Below are 24,152 nucleotides of genomic sequence, written 5' to 3' on the forward strand. Positions count from 1 at the left end.
TGTCTCAAAACACACACACACACACACACGCACGCACACACGCACACACACACAAAACCCAAAACAAAAACCTCTATATTTTTCATAATGATTCTACGTTCCCACCAAAAATCCACCAGGGTTCTCTTTTGTCCACACCCTCAGCCTCATTTGTTGTCTTTCATATTAATCATGGCCATCCTAATGGGTGCAAGGTGATATCTCACAGTGGTTTTAATTTGCATTTCTCTGATTAGTGATGTTGAACACCTTTTCATATATCTGTTGGTGAGTTTTATGTCTTTGGAGAAATATCTGTTCAGATCCTTTGCCCATATTTTAGTGGAGTTACTTATTGTTCTGCTACTGAACTATAAAAATTCTTCATAAGTTTTGGACATTAACCCCTTATCAGATACATGGTTTGCAAACATTTTTTCCCAGTTCCTAAGTTACCATTTCATTTTGTTGACTGTTTCCTTTGCTGTGCAGAAGCTTTTCAGTTTGATATGGTCCCATTTATTTATTTTTGCTTTTGTAGTCTGAGCTTTTGGTGTGATATCCAAAAATTCATTGCCAAGGCCAATGTCAAGGAGATATTCCCCTATGTTCTTTTCTCATAGTTTCATGATTCAGGTCCTACATTTAGGCCTTTGCTCTATTTTGAGTTCATTTTTGTGTATGACATAAGATAAGGGTTCAGTTTCATTCTTTTTCATGGGGAAATCCAGTTTTCCCATCACCATTTATTAAAGAGACTGTCCTTTTTCCATTGTGCCCTTTTGATGCTCTTGTCAAAAATTAGTTGAGCGTGTATGTCTGGATTAATTTCTAAGCTCTCTGTTCTGTTTCATTGCTCTATGGTTCTGGTTTTATGCTACTACCATACTGTTTTTGATTACTATAGCTTTGTAACATACTTTAAAATCAGGAAATATGAAGATTCCAAGTTCATCTTTCTTTTTTTCTTTCTCAATATTGCTTTGGCTATTTGAGGGTTTTTTGTGGTTTCATATGAATTTTAGGATTTTTTTTTCATTTCTGTGAAGAATGCCCTTGGAATTTTGATAGAGATGGCATTAAATCTGTATATTGCTTTGGATGGTGCGGACATTTCAACAATATTAATTCTTCTGATTCATGGTATACCTTTGCCCTCGATTGTGCCCTCTTCAATTTCTTTCATTTAATGTTTTATAGCTCTCAGTATAAAAAAATCTTTCACCTCCTTGGTTAAATTTATTCTTATTTTTTTATGCCATTGTAAATTAGATTGTTTTCTCGATTTTTTTTTCAGCTAGATTGTTATATGTGTGTAGAAATGGTACTGATTTTGGTATGTAGATCTCGTATTCTACAACTTTACCAAATTCATTTTTTTTGGTGGAATTCTTGGGGTTTTCTACATACAGGAGCATGTCATCTGCAAATAGAGATAATTTTACTTCTTCCTTTTTGATTTGGATGTCTTTTATTTCTTTTTATTGTCTGATTGCTCTTGATAGTACTTCCAATACAATGATGAATCTGAAGTGGTAGGAATGGGTGTATTTGCCTTGTTCTAGCTCTTAATGGAAAAAGTTTGAGTTGTTCCCCATTGATTATGATATTAGCTGTAAGTTTTTTGTAAATGGCCTTTACTATATTGAGGAACTTTTCTTTTATACCCAAACTGTTAAGAGTTTTTAATCAAGAAAGAATGCTGGACTTTGTCAAATGTTTTTTCCTGTGTCAATTTAGATGTGACTAATGTAACATATCACAATGGTTGATTTGCATATGTCAAACCAGCCTTGCATGCCAGGGATACATTCCACTTGGCCACATTGCATAATCTTTCGAATGTATTGTTGACTTCAGTGTGCTAATACTTTATTGAGAATTGAATTAATATTGATCAGCAATATTGGCTTGTACTTTTTTTTCCTTGTGGTATCTTTGTCAAGCTTCAGTATCAAGGTGACGCTGGTCTTATAAAATGTGTTTGGAAGTATTCCCTCTAGTTCGATTTTTTTTTTTTTTTTGAAGATTTAAGAAATATTGGTAACAATTATTCTTTGAATGTTTGGCAGAATTCAGCTGTGAAGCCATCTGGTCCTGGGGTTTTCTTCATTAGAAGATTTTTAATTACTTCTTCAACCTCTTTATTTGTTATTGGTCTGTTCAAGCTTTTTATTTATTCCTGGTTCAATACTGAATCTAGAAATTTATCCATTTTCTCTCTATCATTCGATTTGTTGACATATAATTGTTCATAATAGTCCCTTATGATCATTTTTATTTCTGAGGCATCTGTTAAAATGTCACCACTTTCATTTCTGATTTTATTTATTTGAGTCTTCTCTATTTTCTTAGTCTATCTAGGGTTTTGTTGATTTTGCTTATTTTTTCAAAGAACCAATTATCAGTTTTATTGACTTTTTTTTTCTTATGTGGCTTTTCTGTTCTTTATTTTATTTATGTTTGTTCTAAGCTTTATTATTTCCTTCCTTGTACAATGAGTGGTCTTCTTCTTCCTCCTCCTGCTCCACCACCACTACTACTACTATTACTTCCTTTTCTTTTCTTCTTCTTCTTCTTCTCCTTCTTCTCCTCCTCCTCTTCCTGCTTCTCCTCCTTCTCCTCCTTCTTCTCCTCCTGCTTCTGATTCTGATTCTGCTTCTCTTTTGAATCAGGGCCTCACTCTGTCACTCAGGCTACAGTGCAGTGGCGCAATCATAGCTTACTGCAGACTGAAACTCCTGGGCTCAAATAGTCTTCTAACCTTGGCCTCCCGAAGTTCTGGGATTGAGGCATGAGCCACCACACCCAATTTTGTCCTTTTTCTGTTTACTTGAGGTATATACTGTTGTACTATTTATTTGGGATTTTGTTTCTCTTTTTTAATGAAGGCATTTATTGCTACAAAATTTCCTCTTAGAACTGCTTTTGCTGCATCTTATACATTTTGATGTGTTGTGCTTCTATTGTCATTTTTCTTAAGATATTTTTTTAATTTCTGTGATTTTTTTCTTTGAACTACTGGTCGTTTGGGGGCATATTGTTTAATTCTTGCATATTCGTGAATTTTGAAAGATTTCTCACATTATTGTGTTCTAATTTCACACTGTTGTGGTTGGAAACAATACTAGATATGATTTCAATTTTCCTGAATTTACTAAGACTTGTTTTATGGCCCAACATGTGGTCTGTCCTGGAAAATGTTCCCTGTGTGCTAGAGAAGAATGCTGCTGTTAAATGGAAAGTTCTATATAAGCCTTTTAGGTCCATTTGTAAAGTTCAATTCAAGTTCAGTATTTCTTAATTTTCTGTCTGGTTGATCTATCGCATTGTTGAAAGTGGTATGTTGAAGTCCCCTACTATAATTATATTGCTATCTATTTCTTCTTTCATGTTCTTTAATATTTGTTGTTTATATTTAGACACTGTAATGTCCGTACATATATATATTTGCAATTGTTATGTCCTCTTGACAAATCACCCCCTTTATTATTAAATGATGCTTTTCTTTGTCTCTTTTAACCATTTTTGACATAGATTCTATTTTATCTGATATTAGTATTGCTACCTCTGCTCTCTTTTAGTTATTATTTGGATGGAATATCTTATTCTATCCCTTCACCTTTAGCTTATATATGTCCTTAAAGATAAAACTGATTTTTTGTAAGCAGGTACAAAATATTTTTTCAAAGAAAAACTCAAGATATATAACAAACATACAGATGTACCAAATATGGTGTGTATACCTAGAAGTGAGGTATTGGGAAAGTCGAGAATTAGAGTAAAGATAGAGATGAAGGAAAAATCTAAAATAATACAGACAAATGTAAAAATGTGTCATTAATTAGACATATGATTATCTCACTTCTCTGAACTTAAGAACTAATAGGAAGAGAAACTGTGAGTCGTGGAGAAATAGAGAGAGGACTTACTTGAAAGAGTAAGTCATACTTACAAGAGAGTACATATGGTGACTAGTAAGATGAATAAAAGTGATGAATGCTTGGAACAGCTGATTTGGGTCAAGTACAAGCATTATCAGCGAGCCTTGAGAACTGGTATAAATTAACTGTGGCCCGAGCCTGCATAGTTGTGGACTTTTCTGGAGAAACACTGGACTGCTTGGTACAGGAATGAGGATGGAAGATGTTTGGAGATATCCAGGATGGAGAGATTTCAACTGAGTCTGAACACAGGGAGATGGACCTGTTGAGATGCAGATAAGAGAGTGCAGAACTGATCAGGGAGTATGGAGAGAACCTATGATGGTGTCTGGTTCTTATTGGGCAATAGTTGCCTCAGCATGAAGAATGGGGAAGTAGCTAATCCTAACAGCTTTGGTCCAAATAACCTCCCAAGCTAGGAGGGTAGAAATGAAGTCTAATATAAAACACACTGAAGCTGGGTCAACAAAGTGAACTTGAAATATTCACCAAATCAAGAAAAGTGGGATCTGAGAATTCTGAAAGCAAGGTCACCAAAACCATTAATCTAGAAACACAAAGATTCTGGTCAGACACAGGTGATCTTGGTGGGATTTCAATAGGAATCGATCAGACCCAGAACTGCAGTGACTCCCAAGTGGGTAACAACTCACTAGTGTTTTCATTTCACCAAACATCAGAGGTATGTGTGAGCTAGGGGATGAGGAGATGGTGTGAAAGGAGAAAGGAAAATCCTAAGAGGCTAAGGATACTCATGGGAGATTTTTTTTGCAAGGGGAAGGCAGGCTGATGTAATAAAATAGGTTGTCCTTTTTCTAGATTTTCATATACTGAACTGGAAGTGATAAGAGCTAAATAACCTGATTCACTGAGGAATATGTCAGCTCCTGGATCTGGGGCTACACTATAAATTATCTAGCTCTTGAACACACAGATTCAAAATGAGGTCTGGTGAATGGACAAATCAACTCTTTCTCATGATTTTAGGTAATGTATGTTCTCAAAGCATCATTCTGTTTATCTTTCTTTGCAGATCTTTTAACTGTTGTAGTAAAAGTAGGGACATCAAGGTATGATGAATCACTAGACTGTCTAAAGATCTCTGCTTCTGTTGATAGCAAAAAGGATTACTCAGTCATATGGTTTGGATCTGTGTCCCACATAAATCTCATGTTGAATTGTAATCCCCAATGTTGGAAGTGGGATCTGGTGGGAGGTGACTGGATCACGGGAGCAGATTTCCCCCTTTGGTGCTGTTCTCATGATAGAGTTCTTATGAGATCTGGTTGTTTAAAATAGTGTGTGGTACCTCCCCCACTCCCTTTCTTCCCCCTACTCTGGCCATATGAAGTACTCACTTCCCATTTGCCTTCTGCCATATTTGTAAATTTCCTGAGGCCTCCCCACAAGGCCACCATATGCTAGCATCATGCTTCTTGTACAGTGAGCCAATTACACCTCTTTTCTTCGTAAATTACCCAGTCTCATGTATTTCTTTATAGCAATGTGGGAACAAACTAATACACTCAGTTTACTGGAGGCTGCAGAAGTCCTCTGTCTGCCTGTTTATCCATCCATTGATCTGTTCATCCATCCATCCACCCACCCATCCATCCATCCATCCATCCATCCATCTATTTAGCCAGTACTATGTGCATGGTGCTGTTTTTAGCAGTTAATAAATATTAACTCATTGAATCTTTCTAATAACCGCATGAGGTATATATTTTTGTTATCTACATTTTATAGATGGGAAGCTGAAACAGAGAGAGATTAAGCGTCTTTTCCAAAACACACAGCCAGTAAGCAGTAAGTCAGGACCTGAACCCAGGCGGTGAAGCACCAGTGTTCATGCTTTTAACCACCACATCATTGGCCATTCTTGGTGACTCTGAAATCGTCTAGGAAGTTATTCAACTGCTTGCATCCCTGTTCTTTCCAGTGGCTCCTGAGGTCCCTGGGACACTCATCTATAGGCAGGGAAGCTAGTAGGAGGGGCCCTTCTGTGTGCTCACCTATAGGCAGAGCAGCTGGTAGAAGGGGCTCTTCTGTGGATTGCAATTACTCTGTCTTTAGTTCCCACTTGTTCTGTTTTTATCTCCTTCTCTTCTCATCTGCTCCTCTTGTGTGAACAGATGTGTTTCCTCCTTGACTTTCCAGGCCATGGTTTGGAACATGTTGTTCTTAGGTGATCATTTTAGAAATGAAAGTGTAGTGTACAAGGGTGATGGAGCCAAACTATGAGTTCTTCATCACTCTCTTACCTGCTCATCAGCAGCTCCATCTCCCTGTCTTCAGCCTCAGCTGAAATCTCCACACCTGGATACTCCCAAACATCTGCCATCCTCACTTCTGCACCACACAGCCCAGTGCTTCTTTGGAAAAGTCCACAACTGTAAAGGCTGGGGCCACAAATAGGAGCTTGCTTTTCTGAAATCTGAATGGCCATCTTTAAAAAATGTTTGTATCTCTCATGCTAAAATATATCTGTATATAGTCAGGGCAGACTTCCATCTGGCCAATTTAAGAATTTTTATCCTTGACTAAAACCAACTAGCAACCCAAATGTGTGTGTGTGTGCATGCACATGCATGTATGTGTGTTTGTGTATGTGTGTGAGGGGTGTGTGTGTGTGTGTGTGTGTGTGTATTTTCCTGTCTTTTAATGTAACTATGACTTTATTCCTGTGTTAAATTGTTTCTACTGAATGTGAAGTTGAACTAAAAGGCTTTTAAACTTGTAGAGCTCCAGAAGAGTTGCTAGTGCATTAACTACAAATGCAAATTAACAGGCCTGCACCATGGGGACCACAGAAGTCATCTGACAAAAGATGAAACTGATTTCCTATATTTATGCATGCTAATAAATCAGTGGGGGAAAACATGCCCCTAGAACAAATTGGCCCTATCAGTTTTTTCAGGCATTTAGGCACTTGCAAAATACCTCCCTTAGCATCTTCATCAAAAACCTCCAAAGATAAAAATAATAGAAACTTTCCCAGCTTAGTTATCTGCCTTTTTTGTCCTACCTAAAACTACAAGATGGCTGGTCTCAGTGGCTCATGCCTGTAATTCCAGCACTTTGGGAGGCCAAGGAGGGCAGATCACCTGAGGTTGGGAGATCGAGACCAGCCTGACCAGCATGGAGAAACCCCATCTCTACTAAAAATACAAAATTGGCCAGGCGTGGTGGCACATGCCTGTAATCCCAGATACTTGGGAGACTGAGGCAGGAGAACCGCTTGAACCCGGGAGGTGGAGGTTGTGGTGAGCTGAGATGGCGCCATTGTACTCCAGGCTGGGCAACAAGAGTAAAACTCTGTCTCAAAAAATAATAATACAAATAAATTAATTAATTAAAAACTACAAAATTTGTGAAAATTCAGAATATTTAAGGATGAGTGTATTTTGTACTAATGGTAAAAACACAATTACTTTTGCACCAACCTAGTAGATATGAGAAAGCTTCAGCTATGGAATCCAGTATTCTTGATGATTATCAGTTGCTCTGTGTTCCTGACTTTCGTAAGTTTTGCTGGGCAAGTGTAATTCTTTCTTAAAGGAAACATTTAATCTCCCAGATGCCACTGCGGTCTTGAAACAGAGGCAGATAAGCTTAATCAAGAACTATTTAGTAATGACTCTGTGTTCCAGCACATCTCGACTGTAACACAGCTCCTCAAACCATTTGTAATTTTGGGATGGTTACAAGTCTATTTCACATCAAACAATTGGAATAATTTAACCAGGATTATAACCAAATGCTCAGTGATGTGATTCAAACTCAGTTCAGTGTGATTTCCAGAAGGATGAGAATGGTCAGAGAAGACTGAGCTAGCCTGGGAGGAATTTGTAGGTAAGTGAAACTGACGCTGGGTCTTGAGGATGGAGATGCTTTGAAAGGGTGAGAAGATCATTTCCTCTGAGCCATGGTTAGGAGAAGAGAAGGAACACTTTGGTGCTTTGGAGAAAATCAGAAGACAAAGACTAGCTTTAGAACAGAGAATTTAGGAGGGGAAGTAGCAGTGTATTAACCAAAGTGGTGATACTTTGTTTCCTAAACAGAAATCTAGGAATTTGTCAGAATGTGTACAATGAAACGAATAGACTATGAGGGAAAGATTTGAAATTGAGATTGTCAAAGAAAATCTGAGATGTGTGTTTCTGTCACTACAGAGGACCTGAGCCAATCCAATATGGTGGCCAAGCTACAGAGAATCCTTATATGAGTGCCAGGTAGGACTCTTACAGGGTCATCCATCATTATGAGAACAGGATTTTAGAAAGATTTTGAGTCAGAATGCTGTTACCAAGGTTGCAAATATCTCTGAAGATGTGGATTGCTGGATGTGGTGGCTCACACTTGTAATCCCAGTACTTTGAAAGGCCAAAGCAGGTGGATGACTTGAGCTCAGGAGTTCGAGACCAGTCTGGCTAAAATGGCAAAACCCTGTCTATTAAAAATACAAAAATTAGCCAGGTGTGGTGGCGTGCACCTGTAGTCGCAGTCACACAGGAGGCTGAGGCATGAGAATCTCTTGAAACTGGAGTGCCACTGCACTCCAGTCTGGGTGATGAGTGAGATTTTGTTTCAAAAATTTTTTAAAAAGGATGTGGCTTGATATCTTACTGGAAGAGCTTGATAAATATTTTTCTTCCAGGTCTGTAGGTTTGTCAAAGCACAGGGATCTTGTCAAGTCTGTTAATAGTTGTATCCCCAACACCTAACAGCACTTGGCATAGAGTAGGCTTAATGCTGAAAAGGCTGAGAAAGGTACTCAGGAGAGACAAGAAGGAGGATACACTGCAGGTAATACAGGCATACAATAAATTAAAAACAGGTTGTTCTTATCCACCAAGAAAACTTGAATTGCTTAATGGTTTTGCCTTCAGTAACTGGCTACATAGTAGAGAATAAATGTAGAAAAACAATGTATTTGAGAGTATATTTGAATTGCTTTGAATCACGGAGCCCAGTAAAACAATTGGAGATTAAAAGCTGCAGGTCAGAGAGGCAGAGCCGTCCCTGTTTTCCTGTGCTTTTACAGGAAGTGCATTTTATAGAAAAGTCAGAGAGGAACTAGGGGAAACATAGAACTCTGAGCTGGTGAATTCACAGCAGCCTGGTGAAGCATTTCGGCTGCCTCTGAAGCTGGCCCTTCACACCCAAGGCTGCTTTTTTGGGACCCTGAAGTCAGTGTCCCAGCTGGTCGGAAGGCCTGGGGAGGCCCCACTGATGAGGACGGCACCACAGGCCTGAGTCTAGAATGGTAAGAGGTTCTCAGTCTTTAATTGAGACATTTGTTGGTTGTTTGAGTCTAAACCCAATCTTTCCCCTTTCTTCTTCATAATTGAAAAAAACGTGTACAGACTTTTAAAAAAACTTGTTCGTGCTTTCAGAGCATTCATTTGATTCTCTAAAGCTTTCCTTTAAATCTTCTCCAGATCATTACTAAACTTACTAGTGTAATTGACCAATCCCAAGACCTGGTGGTGTAACTGTGTGCTGTTATTTAGAGAGCCAGTCTAAAACTGCACGCCAGCACTATGTGGGTTTTCACAGTTTCCGCCCCAGTGGCAGAAAGCTCTCAGCCAAATGTATGTGAACCAAACAAAAGTCAGGGGCAGTGAGAATGAAAATTGGCTTCAATCACACTCTCAATATCGCTGTCATATGAGGATTCCAGCAGCCATGCAAAGTCTGAGATTCGCTTTCTGCTGCTCACTGGGGCCCAGTATCCGTTAAGGATTGTGGACATTCTGAATGCTCTCATTCTGCAAGCTCCGGGGGTATTTTTAGACAAGGCTTGTTCCTACAAATGAGGAAGTCTAGCAGATGGCTCTTCCGGCTGGAGTCTTTTTTCCAGCTTTCCACCAACATAGTATGGAGACCACTCTGGCAAGACCTCTCTCTCTAGGGACAATGGAGGGAAAAGCTATTCTCAAAACACTGGGCAGCAGCTGCAGGGCTGGGGCTCTGAGAACCCTGTGCCAGTGGCTCATACATTTCACCCTGTCCACCCCGACTCTATGTAATTAATCAACAGTGGGAGGCAGAAAGGAAGCTTGAGGTTAAGCACAAGTGGTCTTTTATCACACTGCGTGAGCGAAGACATCTGCGGAGAAGCACTCTCACTGTAGCTGATAAGAACTGGTATTCGCTAATCAGAGAGAAAAGACTGGAGCATGTGGGTTTTGTCCGTGGAAGTATTTTATAGACGGTTTGCACCAGTTTTGTGAAAGACAGATCAAATTATTATTAATGAGGGAAAGGTGCCTTTAAAAAACTAAGTAGTCTTGCTATACTGTGTTGAGCACACTCAGTGTCATTTGGCCTCACATCTGATAGAAGAATCCATTAGGGCTCAGAAAAGTCACCTTTGCAATAGAAAGCCTTTTCCAGGGATTCTTAAGAAGTCTATTTTATACATCGTGTAAAGACACAAAAACAACTTGATTCTAAGTCTGTGCCTTGATGGCAAGCTTCCCTTTCATTTTTAAATTTGATGTGGTTTTGCTCATGCCCTAATTAAAGTGGCAATTCTCAAAACGTACAGATTGTACAGGTTTCCAGCGTGGATGCTTTTGAATCCAGTTCATAGGGAAGAATCATCAGTCCTAAGGTTTGGTTTTGTTTTATTTTTGAGACAGAGTCTCGCTCTGTCACCCAGGCTGGAGCGCAGTGATACCATCTCAGCTCACTGCAACCTCCATGTCCCGGGTCTGAGTGATACTCCTGCCTTAGTCTCCTGAGTAGCTGGGACTACGGCTGTGTACCACCATGCCCGGCTAATTTTTCTGGTTGGTTTTTAGTGGAGATGGGGTTTCACCACATTGGCCAGGGTGGTCTCGAACTGGCCCCAGGTGATCCACCTGCCAATGCCCCCCAAAGTACTGGAATTATAGGAGCAAGCCACTGCACCCAGCCTTAAGATTTTGCTGTTAAGCAAAAGGGTTACCCACGTGTGTATTAGAAGACATTATATCCCCATCTACAACTGAGCATTCTAAATGCCTACTGATTTCTGATTTTCTTTCCTTCTTTCTTTCTTTTTTCTTTCTTTCTTTTTTTTAAGACAGGGTCTCACTGTGTTCCTTAGGCTGGTCTCAAACTTCCAGGCTCAAGTGGTCCTCCCACCTCAGTCTCCTAAAGTGCTGGAATTACAGGGTTGGACCACCTTGCCTGGTCATCTATTGGGTTTTAGCGACCTGGTAGGAACCTGGATTTCTCGAGCTTTTCCAGTAGAGAAGCAGCAGTTAGATCCCAAAAGCAATGAAAATTCCACGGTGACTTAGAAACTAAGATTTACCAAAGTCCGCTTTGGGAGACTCCCTTCCTCCCTAACACACACACACACACACACACACACACACACACACACACACACCCCCTGCAGATAATTTATTCTGTAGTTACAGGGATAGACTGATTTTGTCTGTATTCACTTGATGAGAGTTTTGACTTCAGCCTCACAGTAACTATAGACAGAAGAATTAACTCCAAAGTCTTAGAAGAGTAGTTGAGTCTATGATGCAACTGTTTCCAGCCACAAGGGTGCTCTCTGATGGAACCAACCCTCGTAAAGACTGTTCCCGCTGCGGGGTCTGATGGAAATCTCACTGTATTATTTTGTGTGTGCCTTGCCTTTCAGAGGCTTAACAACAGATCAATAGGAATAGCCACCCCCTGTCCTCACTCAGGCCCTGGTGATTTGCCTTCTTACTAGAAATGCTCATTTTCAATGTATCAAATATTCCAGGCATGCAATAAGTTTCAAATAATAATTTAACTGACCTGCAGGTTTTCCCTAAGATTTTTCAAATATTAACATTTTGCCATTTGCTTTCAATTTTTTAAAAAATAAAATATTATTGCTACAGTGGAAGATCCCTCTCTATTCAATTTCCATTTCAACTTCCATTGCTACCCAGAGCAATCACTGTCTTGAAGTTGATGAGTAGCATTTACATTTTATTATGTGCTCCAAAAAATATATATATATCGTTATATATTTTTAAGCTATATATAAATGGCATCACACTTTAATTGAGCCTTTTGTAAATTACTTTTAATACTCAGCATTTTAAGAATTTTTTTTCGAATTGCTATGTTAAAATCCAGTTCATTTTTTTGACTGCTATAAAGTATCCCACTAAAAGACTATACCGTACATGTTTCATTCCTTTGTTGAAGCACAGTTCGTTTGCAAGGTTGTTTGCTATTTGTAACATTGTGAACATCTTTCTCCACTTATAAGAGTTTCTCTAGATCTGTACTGCACTGTATGGTAGCCACTAGCTTAAAATGTGGTTAGTCAGGGCCGGGCGCAGTGGCTCACGCCTGTAATCCCAGCACTTTGGGAGGCCAAGGCAGGAGAATCACAACGTCAGGAGTTCAAGACCAGCACGATTAACATGTTGAAACCCTGTCTCTACTAAAAATACAAAAGTTAGCTGGGTGTGGTGATGGGCACCTGTAATTCCAGCTACTCAGGAGGCTGAGGAAGGAGAATCACTTGAACTGGGAGGCAAAGTTTGCAGTGAACCGAGATAATGCCACTGCACTGCGCTCCAGCCTGGGCTACAAAGTGAAACTTGGTCTCAAAAAAAAAAAAAAATGTGGTTAGTCGGAATTGCAATGTGCATAAATGTAAAATGCATGTCACATTTTAAAGACTTAGAATGAAAAAAATGGACTATCTCATTAATAATTGATATAGGTTATACTCATTACAGGTTAAAATGACACTCTTTTGCATATATTATGTTAAATACATATATTACTAAAATTATTTTTTCCCATTTATTTTACATTTTTAAAATGTGGCTACTAGAAAATTTAAAATTATATATATGGCTTCCATTATATTTTCTCTTGGACAAGACTGGTCAAGACCAGGAGTCAGTAACTGATTGCCCACATGACAGCCATCTGTTTTTGTAAATAAAGCTTTATTAGAAAACATGCCACTAATTTGTATGGTGGCTTTCCAGCTACAATAGCAGTGTTATGTAGTTGCAACAGAGTCCGTATCGTTCATGAGCCTAAATTATTTACCATCTGGCCTTTTAAGAAAAAGTTTGTTGACTCGTATTCTAGAGCAGTAATTTTTAACCTTTTTTAAAAAAACCATGACCCACAGTAAGAAACATATTTAATATCATGACCCAACAAACACACATATCTGAAACAAAAGTTTTACAAAACGAAGTTTCACAAATCCTTTCTATATATTTTCATATTTTCCATTTCTATTTTATTAAAATAAACTGCTGGTCAATAAACTGCTAGTGACCCACTAAAGTGACCTAGCCATTCATTCATTACTAGTTATCCAAGTGGCGCTGCTCAAGGATATATATCCAAAAATAGAGTAACTGGATTATAGGAATGTGTGTATTTAAGTTTATAAGATTAATCACATTGTTGTCCTGTGTGTGAGGTTACCAATCTACAGTCTCACAGACAGTGTAAGAGAGTTTCTATCTGCCTATATCTTTAGCAAAACCTGATCTTGCCAGTCCAATCTGATAGGTATGAAATAAAATCTTGTTTTATTTATAATCAGATCATTCACAAATGTAATCAACTTTTCATGTGTTGAGTGGCCTTTCATGTTCCATTTGTGAGTTGCTGGTTCATTTCCATTGCCCTTTTAAAAATTGAGTCGTTTGTCTGTTTCTTAGATTTATAGACACTTTTTCTATTCTGTATACCAATACTTTTGTTAGTTATGTGGGTTGCAAAGATGTGAGTTGGCCACTCCAAGGATTGTTTTGTTCACTTTTTTTTTTTAAACAGAGTTTCACTCTGTCACCAGTCTGGAGTGCAGTGACACATTCTTGGCTCACTGCAACCTCTGTCTCCCCAGTTCAGTTGATTCTCCTGCCTCAGCCTCCCGAGTAGCTGGGACTACAGGCATGCACCACCACATCCAGATAATTTTTGTATTTTTAGTAGAGATAGGGTTTCACCATCTTGACCAGTATGGTCTTGATCTCTTGACCTCGTGATCTGCCCACCTTGGCCTCCCAGAGTGGTGGGATTACAGGTGTAAGCCACCACGCCTGACCCTTTTTCACTTTTTAATGGTGCCTTTTATTTTATCAGGCAGAAGTTTTAAATTTTAAAATAGATTTATCTATCTTTTTCTTTATATTCCTATTTTTTAGCTCTTATTTTAAAAATTATTTCATACCCCAAGGTCACAAAGTTTTCTCTGCTATTTTTTCGGATGAATTTAAAATTTAGTGGGTGCTTCTTTTCTGTTGAAAATTTGTGTTTCTATATGGCATGAGATATGTCTCTACTTTCTTTTCTTCATAACATATATATATATATATACACACACATATATATATACATACATATATATATATGTATATATATATATATATATAGAGAGAGAGAGAGAGAGACTGTTTCACTCTGTCACCCAGGCTGGAGTGCAGTGGCACCATCTTGGCTCACTACAACCTCCGCCTCCTGGGTTCAAGTGATTCTACTGCCTCAGTCTCCCAAATAGCTGGGATTACAGGCATGTGCTACTATGCCCAGCTAAGCTTTTGTATTATTAGTAGAGAGGGGTTGCCCCGTTGGCCAGGCTGGCCTCAAACTCCAGACCTCAAGTGATCCACCCACCTTGGCATCCAAAAGTTCTGGGATTATAGGAGGGAGCCACCATGCCCAACATCATTTTATAATTCTAATTTAAATTTTATACCCAAATTGGACAAGGACGGGACAAGAAAGAAAAAGTATGGGCTAACCTGTATTTGAATGAAAATGTAAAAATCCTAAATTAAATATTAGTAAAACTGAATCCAATAATATATAGTAAAATAAGTTCATGCAACATGTGCAAGCATGGCTTAATTAAGAAAAGCTATTAACATAACTCATCACATTCACAGAGTAAAGGAAAAACATGATAGATTTTTTCCCATAGATTTAGAAAAGGCATGTGATAAACCCTAATAGACACAAAATGATTGTAAAATACAAAACTCTTAGAAAACTTGAAGTAGAAATAAACATCCTTACCCTGATAAAGAGCATCTACCAAAACCTATAGCAAACATACACTTAGTGTTAAAGCATCCCTTGTACTGCCTATATGTGGAGTTCCCTCTTTGTATCTGGCACCTGAGAATTTTTCTTTATTTTAGTCTTGGCTGTTACTTTAAGTATTGTGTGTGTGCATATGTATGTGAATATATATATATGCTCATACATACACATATTTATGTATTTTTTAGTTTCATCTATCTCCATACATTTCATGAAGTTTGTGGAATGGGAAACTGTGTCAGCTCCATAGCTATGGTGTTGGAGTTTCTCCCTTAGTGATTTTCTGGGCCTGAAGATCAAGAAACTCTAGAGACCACTATGGAGGGGGCAAAGTAGTGGGATAGCCACAGAGCTGACTTCTCTCCTAGACTGAGGATTTGTTATGCGTAACTTTATATCCTGGCTTCCCTTGGAGAAAACTATTAGTGATGGGTCTGATGTGGATATAAGAATATTGTAAGAAACTGTCTTTGATTTCATTTTGCCAGGAGGTTAGATAAAGATCAGCTACTGCCATAGCATTGCCTAAGGAACTGATATTTTCAAGATTCCCACAGCGATACTGAGATACAAAGATAAAGATTAGTTGTAACATTGCCGTCACTGTCACACTTTATTTGACAGCTTTAAAACATTTTTTAAAGATGATTCTAAGAATTGGGAGTGGGGAGAGGGACGTGTTTTCTAAGGACCACTTTCTGTGATAGCAAACAAACTTTAAACTCTTCTGTTAATAAACAAGGGATTCCTGTGACTATAAAAATTAAAACAGGGCCTGGCAATGTTGAACACAAAGAACAGCCAATACATTCCTGACTGTAAGGTCAAGTTCATTACATAAGACAATTCTGATGCCAAATCAATACTGTATTGTGTGTTTACCAAAGCAGATATTGTGATATGGATCTACTGTAGTAGGAACAGGAATGTCATCAGGAAATATCAGTTCAGACAAATGTGGGTTTCTACCAACAGGGAAAGAGCTGGACCTAGTGTGATCTGTCTCCCTTCATGGTGAAAATGTCAGGTCAGAAGTGAATATTCATGTGGCCCTTGGAAAGTGAGAAGGAGAAATCAATAAGCTAAACACACAACCTAATAATAGAACTGTTTTCTCCAATGTGAGTATTTTTCTCTTGAAGTTGGTATTTCTGTCCTTGATCTGTTGGTGATGCTATTTAGAGATGCAACAAAAGATTTCACAGAAAAGCAAAAGGTGGATTCCATTGTTCCGGAATATCGGTTATGTCAACTTGGTTCTATCTAAGCATGTCACTGGAAGTCTGGTTCACATTTAAAGTTTTCCTTAATTCCAAGAAACAATGTAGACCCTTTGAAGTTTTGGCAAAAGAGTACCAGGCAAAAACGAAAAAAAAAAATCCCGCTTGTAAAGGCCTAGTTTGCAATTCATTTGTCCTGGAATCTTGCAAAAACAACCCAACCTTTGTATATCTCTGTACATTGGTGTGTATGGTAATGTTTTGATTTCTATACATTGGTGTGTATGATGATTTTTTATTTCTATACATCAGTGTGTATGATAATGTTTTTATTATTTTTTGTAGAGATTTTACACAGGATATAATAGGTGACACAAATGCTTTGGCAGATGGGGTCAGAATATGGAAGCAATTCCTTCCATATAAGAATTCTGGTTCTTGTTTAAATTTAATAGTCGCTTCTCCTAACCACACTCAGGAAGTCTCCTGTCATTCATGTGCTGCATAAGTTCCTGAAGAGCCCCTCTACTGTCTCCCCAAAATCTTTTTTATTTAATAAACTTGCTGACATTGGCCAGGTTTCAAGAGTGTAGTAGGTTCATGATCCATCAGCCTGGTTTCTGAATGGAACCCAAATGAGTTATTTGTATTGTTTGTTCCTACCTTTTCCAGGCACCTTTTAAAAATGAACAAGAGCAGCTCTGATTTGGAAAAAGTGAGCCAGGGCTCTGCAGAGAGCCTCAGTCCGTCCTTCAGGGGTGTCCACGTCAGCTTCACCACCGGCTCCACAGACAGCTTGGCCTCAGACTCCAGGACCTGCAGCGATGGAGGTAACAAACTTGATCTTGACCAAGAGGCTTAGATTCTCCTGGACCTGCAAGGCCAGTCCTGGGTTGCTTGCAGGATTTGAAAGGGCTGAGCAAGGACTTGGTCCTGCTTTCTCCATGAAGTGGACTTTTCCAAGGAGCTGTTGAAGTCAGTTACCTACTGAATATATGGCAAGCCAGCCCATTCGTATTGCCTTCTCTAAATGATAAGTGTGTGGACATGGCAACATGGTGAGAGGAAGATGAGGTTGAAAAGTTCCTGTTTCCCTGGGTAAAGAGCCATCTATGTTCAGGTCTGCTTTCTACTTCTGTCCTCAGGATTAGTCCTAATCCACACATTCTCACCATCTCTTTCTCTCTCTTTTGCATGTACATGTGCAAGTACACACATGTGCTTACTGAACACAGCAGATGTTTACATAATGTTTGCTGAATTAAGCATGAAGACTTCATTAGGCCACCATCTAGGCTGCTTTTTGGATTAAGTTCTAAGGCCTGTGGGTGGATGTGCCCTCCATCGAGAATGTCCCTAAAACGGAACTCTTGTTTTTCCATAGTTGTGACCTGGATGGGTCACATTTAAAGTCTCTCGCCCTTTCAGCATTCTTTGTGTATCTGTCCTCTCCTGTATTTCTCTTAGACATGCGTTGGCCTGTTGGATTTAGACTTGTACCCACATGACTTCCTTTCTCACTCCTGTGGAGGTATTTCTTCTCAATAGGCAATGACACGGTAGAGGGTTCCATTGTAAATTTACTGTCAGCAACATTTTTCTACCTAAACGATAGGTACTGGCTAAGACAAAAGTATGTGTGCTAAGTCAGTCTGCGGTGTGTTCTGATGAGAAACCTCTGACAGCTCTTACTTAAAAACAGGAAATATCTTAGTCTTGATTTTGGAGGAATGTAGCAACAACAGATTTTCTTTTACTGTAGATTTTTCTAGGCTCTTATCTTCTCCCTTTTCCCAGCCCATTGTACAACAAATTCAACAAGGCAGATTATTTCAGAGGGGACAAGGCATCTCGACCACAAGCCCCTGCGCTGGTTAGCTCTGATCCACTCACTTGGAGACTATAACCAGGTCTCGGGAGTGATCTACAATGAACCATCAGCCACCAGCCAGCGGGTGTCAGGAGAACTGGGCTTCATGCCTTCACCACCTTGTTTTCCAGAACCAGTAAATCATGGTGTCTGCTTGCAGGGTTTCAAAGAATTAACTAGGAAAGATAAGGTTAAAACACATGACAAGTGGGTGGGTGGGATAAGGTAGGACATTGAGCAGCCCAGAAGGTGAGTGCTTCTTACAAAGCCTTCCAGAAGAGAGAGAAAAATCAGTGAAGGCTGATGGAGGGTTTGGAGAAGGTGTTATGGGAACATGGGACTTAGAGATCATGTCTGAAATGTGGTCAGAATTGGGGAGGTAAGGAGGACAGGGCTTTCCAAGGTCAGAAAATAATAAAAGAGAAACAAAGCCACAGGGATAGCAGTGCATATGGAAGAAGGATGAGACCAGTCTGACACGCTTCAACAGACACCGGCAAGGGGAAATGGGACATGAGCTTGGTGGGAAGCAGGGGCTCAATTGTACATGGCTCTCACAGCAATCTGTGCAGGTGGGAGACAGAGAGCTGCTGGAGGTTTGTGAATTCAATGGGGAAACCTCTTCAGACATTTTCTCATGTTCGTTTCTGAATAGCATGAATTAAAATGAATATATTGCCATGGTATTCCTTTATCACAAGCTAGTTGTTCAGTGGAAATGCCCTTCAAAACTTGGACTCCCAGATCAACAAGAAGATATGTACCTTGTCAGTGGACTCTGGCCCCTGAGATCGAGCCATTTCTACCTGTGTTCCTGGGCTTGGCTCTGTACCCGGAATCATGTTTTGAAACTGGCAAGAGACCAAAGGCATGACATTCTCTCTCTCTCTCTCTTTCTCTCTCTCTGTCTCTCACTCTCTCTTCTTTTTGGCATCGTTTAAACATTAATCATTAATCTGGAGAATATATAGAACCACTGGTCGTATATGAGAAATCCTTAATTCACTTCTCACCACTTACCAAGGCAGCTTAAATCTGTTATTGTACAATTATCTTACAATCCCATGGGTCCTTAACTCACTTTTATCTTGTAACTGAAATATTTACCCATTGCAACTTTGGTGACTATTTGGCCTGAGAGAATGGATCCAAATAGAAAGCAGAACCAGTTCACACTGAAGTTCTTTGAAAATTGACTGCATTGTCTGCCTTTCTAAGATTATACATTAAGCCAAAAGACATCATTAGACTCTACATTTATTTTGTCAGTAAGAATCTACTAGTGAAAACTATGCATTTCATTGACTTTTTTCATACACAGCATAGGCTGGCCTGAATGAGTTGAGGAAAAAGTCATTCCAGGACATCTTGGAATTGTATCAGGGTTAATGGCTACAGTTAGTGATTCAGGTTTTATGCCCCCCACCACTCCCCCACAAAAACAGGTTTACCTTGTATAAGGAAAACCTAATAGAAATCTCTAACTTTGTTACATTTTTTAAACAGATGTTTACTCTAAATGCTACAGTGGCAAAATGCCACTTTTGTAGCAATGTTAATTTCACCTCTTTATACTTGTATCGGATTTCATATTCCTCCAGTGCATCTGTTATCCCATTTGTCCAATTCAATTGAACAGGCAGTCAACTCAGTGCAAGTAAAATTTGTCGAAGCAGTTGTTTGGTTTATGCTTGGTTTGGGGACAGACTGCATGTGTCAGGACAGATCCGTGAAGGCTGCCAAGGGGAAGGTTTCTGTAGGGAATGAATAGGTTGGATGTGTGAGGGAAATGATGATCAGAAATGGTCATCAGGAGACCCTTTTGCTTTAAGTGGTTACTTGTAAACCTGCAAACCTAATGTCTCATTGAGATCATTTCCCTCTTTGATGTAGGATAACATTAAAATTCAATTCAGCAGTTCAGCAAACATTTCTGAATGCCAGGAGATTAGGGAGATTAGAGAGTTCTCTGTTGAACTGAAACCATTGGCACCAGCAATAGATAAGAGATCTGAAAATACGGTTCATATAGATATTCTCACTCACATGAATACATGTACCAGGGTGGTGATATCATTCTTATTTTTATAGCTGGCAAACCAGAGATATAGGACACGAATTAAAATATTGACAGTCGTCAGTCAGCTTGTTTTTCTCAACAAGCTACTACTGGCAAATTTTTAAAATATGTATATTAATTCAGTCATTCATTTTATAGATATTGTTGAGTACAAACTCTGTGCTGAGTACAATTCCAGATGCTGAAGTTTCAGCAATGGAAATGATTCCCAGTCCCTTCAAGGGGCTTACATTCTGGTAGGGAGAGATAGACAATAAGACAGATAAGATGTAAAGTAGCTACTGGTCACAGGGCAGTGAGTGCTGGTAGAAAAATCAGGCCAGGAACAGCGTGGAGAGGGGTGGGAGTGCCCCAAAGGAAAAGACATTTATTTTTTAAAATTTCCTGTGGCCTGAGCTATAATATCACTGAAGTAAAGCTTCAACTTAATTTAAACCTTCCCTGTTAAACTGAATTTTAAAACATATGTTATTGCTCCGATAAAGTTAATACTTTTTTTTATTGTACTTTAGGTTCTGGGGTACATGTGCAGATCATGCAGGGTCGTTGCACAGGTACTTACATGGCAAGGTGGTTTGCTGCCTCCATCTCCCGTCACCTTTATCTGGCATTTCTCTTTCTCCCCATGTTATCCCTCCCCAACCTCCCCACCCACTGCTGTCCTTCCCCTAGCCACCCCTTCAACAGACCCGTGTGTGATACTCTCCTCCCTGTGTCCATGTGTTAATATAGTTTTAATAAAAATTCAAACAACGGAGAAAGGTATAAAATGAAAAGTCAGTTTTCTGACACCCCATTCCCAGCTCCTACCACAACTTTTAAGATTTTTTTCTGTATAATCCCCAAAATGTGTATACATATGTCAAATACAAAATTCAGTTCTACACATTTTTGCACTTAATATATCTTGAGGCCTTTCCAATCAGAACCCCTAGGACTGCCCCACTTTTCAAAATTGCTGCTTATTTTTTCATTGCATGAATTGGTTATAAATCCTCCTGCTGATGCATGTCTAGGTTGATTTCATTGCAAGACTTACAGTAAGACTCTATGCCATACATTGGCATGATCGGGTGAGCAAATCTATAAGATAAATCCTTAGAAGAAGTGGAACTGACATATCAAACTGTATGTGTATGTTACAGATAATATCAATGTATCCTCTAAAAACGTCAATTTACTTTTCTATTAACAGCATCTAAACAATGCGTCTTTTTTGGAGACAGAGCCTTGCTCTGTTGCTGAGGCTGGAGTGCAGTGGCGCAATCTCTGCTCATTGCAAGCTCCACCTCCAGGGATCAAGCAGTTCTCCTACCTCAGCAGCTAGGACTGCAGGCGTGCCACCATGCCTGGCTAATTTTTGTATTTTTAGTAGAGATGGAGTTTCGCCATGTTGGCCAGGTTGGTCTCAAACTCCTGACCTCAAGTGACCTTCCCACCTCGGCCTCCCAAAGTGCTGGGATTATGGGTATGAGCCACTGCACCCGGCCTGGAAAGTCCTTTGAATTAACTTTTAATTTTACTAACTTGGAAGGAAACCCTTAATGATTGTTATAACAGGAGATTGAAAGATCACAATTCCAGAACCACATGTGAGCTATAGGCATGGCATTCAGGGTACCTAGATAGACTCTGTTTTCCAAAGTGAGACAGAGCTTTCTCTTCTTTTGCATGTAAATCACATTCACATCTTGATTATTGTTTCCTGGGATGATTAAGTGGTCTGGAAAGACTCCTCAGGAATGCCACATTTTCCATCCAGTTGTAAAATGCTAATAACCTGCTTCCAGTTTCAGACCACGTTTATCTTCTTGAAAAAAGCAAAGGATTCTTTTAAATAAAGGCATTGCTTTTTTCTTTCTTTCTTTCTTTCTTTTTTTTTAGACCTAGTCTCCCTTGGTTGCCCAGCTTGGAGTGTAGTGGTGCAATCTTAGCTCACTGCAAACTTCACCTCCTGGTTCAAGCGATTATTGTGCCTCAGCTTCCTGAGTAGCTGGGATTACAGGCACACACCACTATACCCGCTAATTTTGGTATTATTAATAGAGACAGGGTTTCAGCATGTTGGCCAGACTGTTCTCGAACTCCTGACCTCAGATGATCCACCACCTCAGCCTCCCAAAGTGCTGAGATTACAGGCATGAGTCACCGCGCCTGCCTGCTTTGCTTTTTGTTTTTGTTTTTTCTCCTAAACTTAATGTTGAGCCTGCTCTGTTTGAGGAACCAGATGAGAGGTTACAAAGCTTTACTTCGGAGGAGCATGTCCACGTGAAGCCAAAGCATCCCTCAGCCCCACCCTTCATACTCTCCGAGGCAGGAACAGTTACTGGGGGTTGGCAGAAACCTGCATGACAGTCATTTCCTGGGTGATATTGGCAAGGTCCCCATGCAGATGGCTTTAGTTTTCTCACCTCGCACATGAAGGAACTGCACTGGGCCACAGGCCACAGGGTATGGGTGAGGTTTTCTCCATGCAAATTCCTCTTGCTTTACCTTACTTAAAGTTGGAGAATGGTGAAACACAAAAGCTAAGCGTTTGAGGAAACTTAGCTGGGACGCTGCCCTTTGCTTCTGCATTTGTTCTGACCCAGCTGCTATCCAACAGCAGAGCTGTGCACAGAAAGAGCCAAAACAGGACTGACCACTTCCTCTGTCAGCTCAGCTCTCATTTTGGCTGCAGAGAACAATGCAAGTGCCTATTAAAATCCAGCAAGAAGAGAGGACTCTATAATAAAAAAAACCCCCAGAGTACCACGTTTGAACTTCTGGCCTGCATTTCTGCAGAGAGGTTAAGCTGCTCTTCCCAGCCATTGAAATCCTGATTTCTCGTCTCTGCTTTCTGAATATAATGACACAAAACGAGTGCACCTTCCCTTGGTACACCTTCCCTTTTTAAGTTTTCCCACTAGAAACACTTTCCCTTCTCTGAAGCACATTCATTAAAGGCACGCAGGGTGTTGTACTTTATAACCAAGAACTTCCTTTAAATGTAGAATTGGAAATTGAAAGGAAAACTTAGGACCTGAGGTTTAGAGCCCTCTGGCCCAATTAGTATCAAAATTATTAAAAACCTACCAATAAGGCAACTGGAGACATAGGCCAAGATCCCAGAAAAATGTTCTCCCCTCTCCCCCACCTTACACCCTTAATTGTAAGGCAGAATTTGGAAACAGCAATCCAACACCAGCATCAAACCAGAATGTGCTTGAATTAGTCTCCTGTCCCATTGGATCCAAGTCCTGAGAATACAGGCTGTTGGCTAAAGTTGTTGAGGATTTTTTAGGCAAACTTTTCTGAACCAGCGGTTTGCCTGTGAGTTTGGAACTATTTTAGGTGTCAGGGTATATTTGTTCCCTATTCTTTCTGGCTCTCCTAAATCCAGAGTGTGGCAGCTGCTGCAAACAGTGAGAACACAGCTGCTGTGTTGCCTAAGGTGTTTGTGGAGAGACAGCTCCCTAGGTAGGAGTCAAGAGAATGAGCCAGAGGAGGTCTTTAGGAGTGCCTTCAGATTCCATAGAAGACAGCTGCCATTTGCCATTTGGTAGAGAAATCAGTTTCATCTAGAAGGGCCATATGTTAGCATCTATTTCAAAGTAGCCCCAAGAATATTAACACCTGAGAAGCTATAGGATCCTGAGAGGTCTGGAGTTGGCCTGGTGGTGGTGGGGCAGGAATGGGGGCTGCAAGAGTGCATTCTGGCCTCTTACCAGCTGTCATTCCACACCTGGAGAGCTTTAAGGATCTGTAAGCTCAGAGGAAGGATTCATTAGGTTGGAATGTGGTATGCTTGTTGATAGAACCAGGTACATCTTTTCTGAATACAAATATCATAACAGCCAGGGTGCGATGGCTCACACCTGTAATCCCAGTACTTTGTGAGACAGAGGCAGGTGGATCACCTGAAGGTCAGGAGTTCAAGACCAGCCTGACCAACATGGTGAAATCCCATCTCTGTTAAAAATACAAAAAATTAGCTGGGTATGGTGGCA

At 39.8% G+C, this 24,152-nt stretch overlaps 1 protein-coding gene across 2 annotated transcripts in view; it reads left to right on the forward strand.

Moving 5' to 3' along the window:
- PRAG1 (PEAK1 related, kinase-activating pseudokinase 1) overlaps nt 1-24,152 on the forward strand; it is a 60,716-nt gene that overhangs the window by 22,556 nt on the left and 14,008 nt on the right. For both annotated transcript variants that reach the window (XM_032288322.1, XM_032288323.1), the window contains exon 4: nt 16,886-17,043. In XM_032288322.1, the coding sequence (XP_032144213.1) occupies nt 16,886-17,043 (158 nt within the window). The remainder of the gene's footprint in view (nt 1-16,885; nt 17,044-24,152) is intronic.

The sequence above is a fragment of the Sapajus apella genome, unplaced genomic scaffold (assembly GCF_009761245.1).
Source record: "Sapajus apella isolate SASKATOON/1434 unplaced genomic scaffold, GSC_monkey_1.0 scaffold21, whole genome shotgun sequence".
Classification (NCBI taxonomy): Eukaryota; Metazoa; Chordata; class Mammalia; order Primates; family Cebidae; genus Sapajus; species Sapajus apella.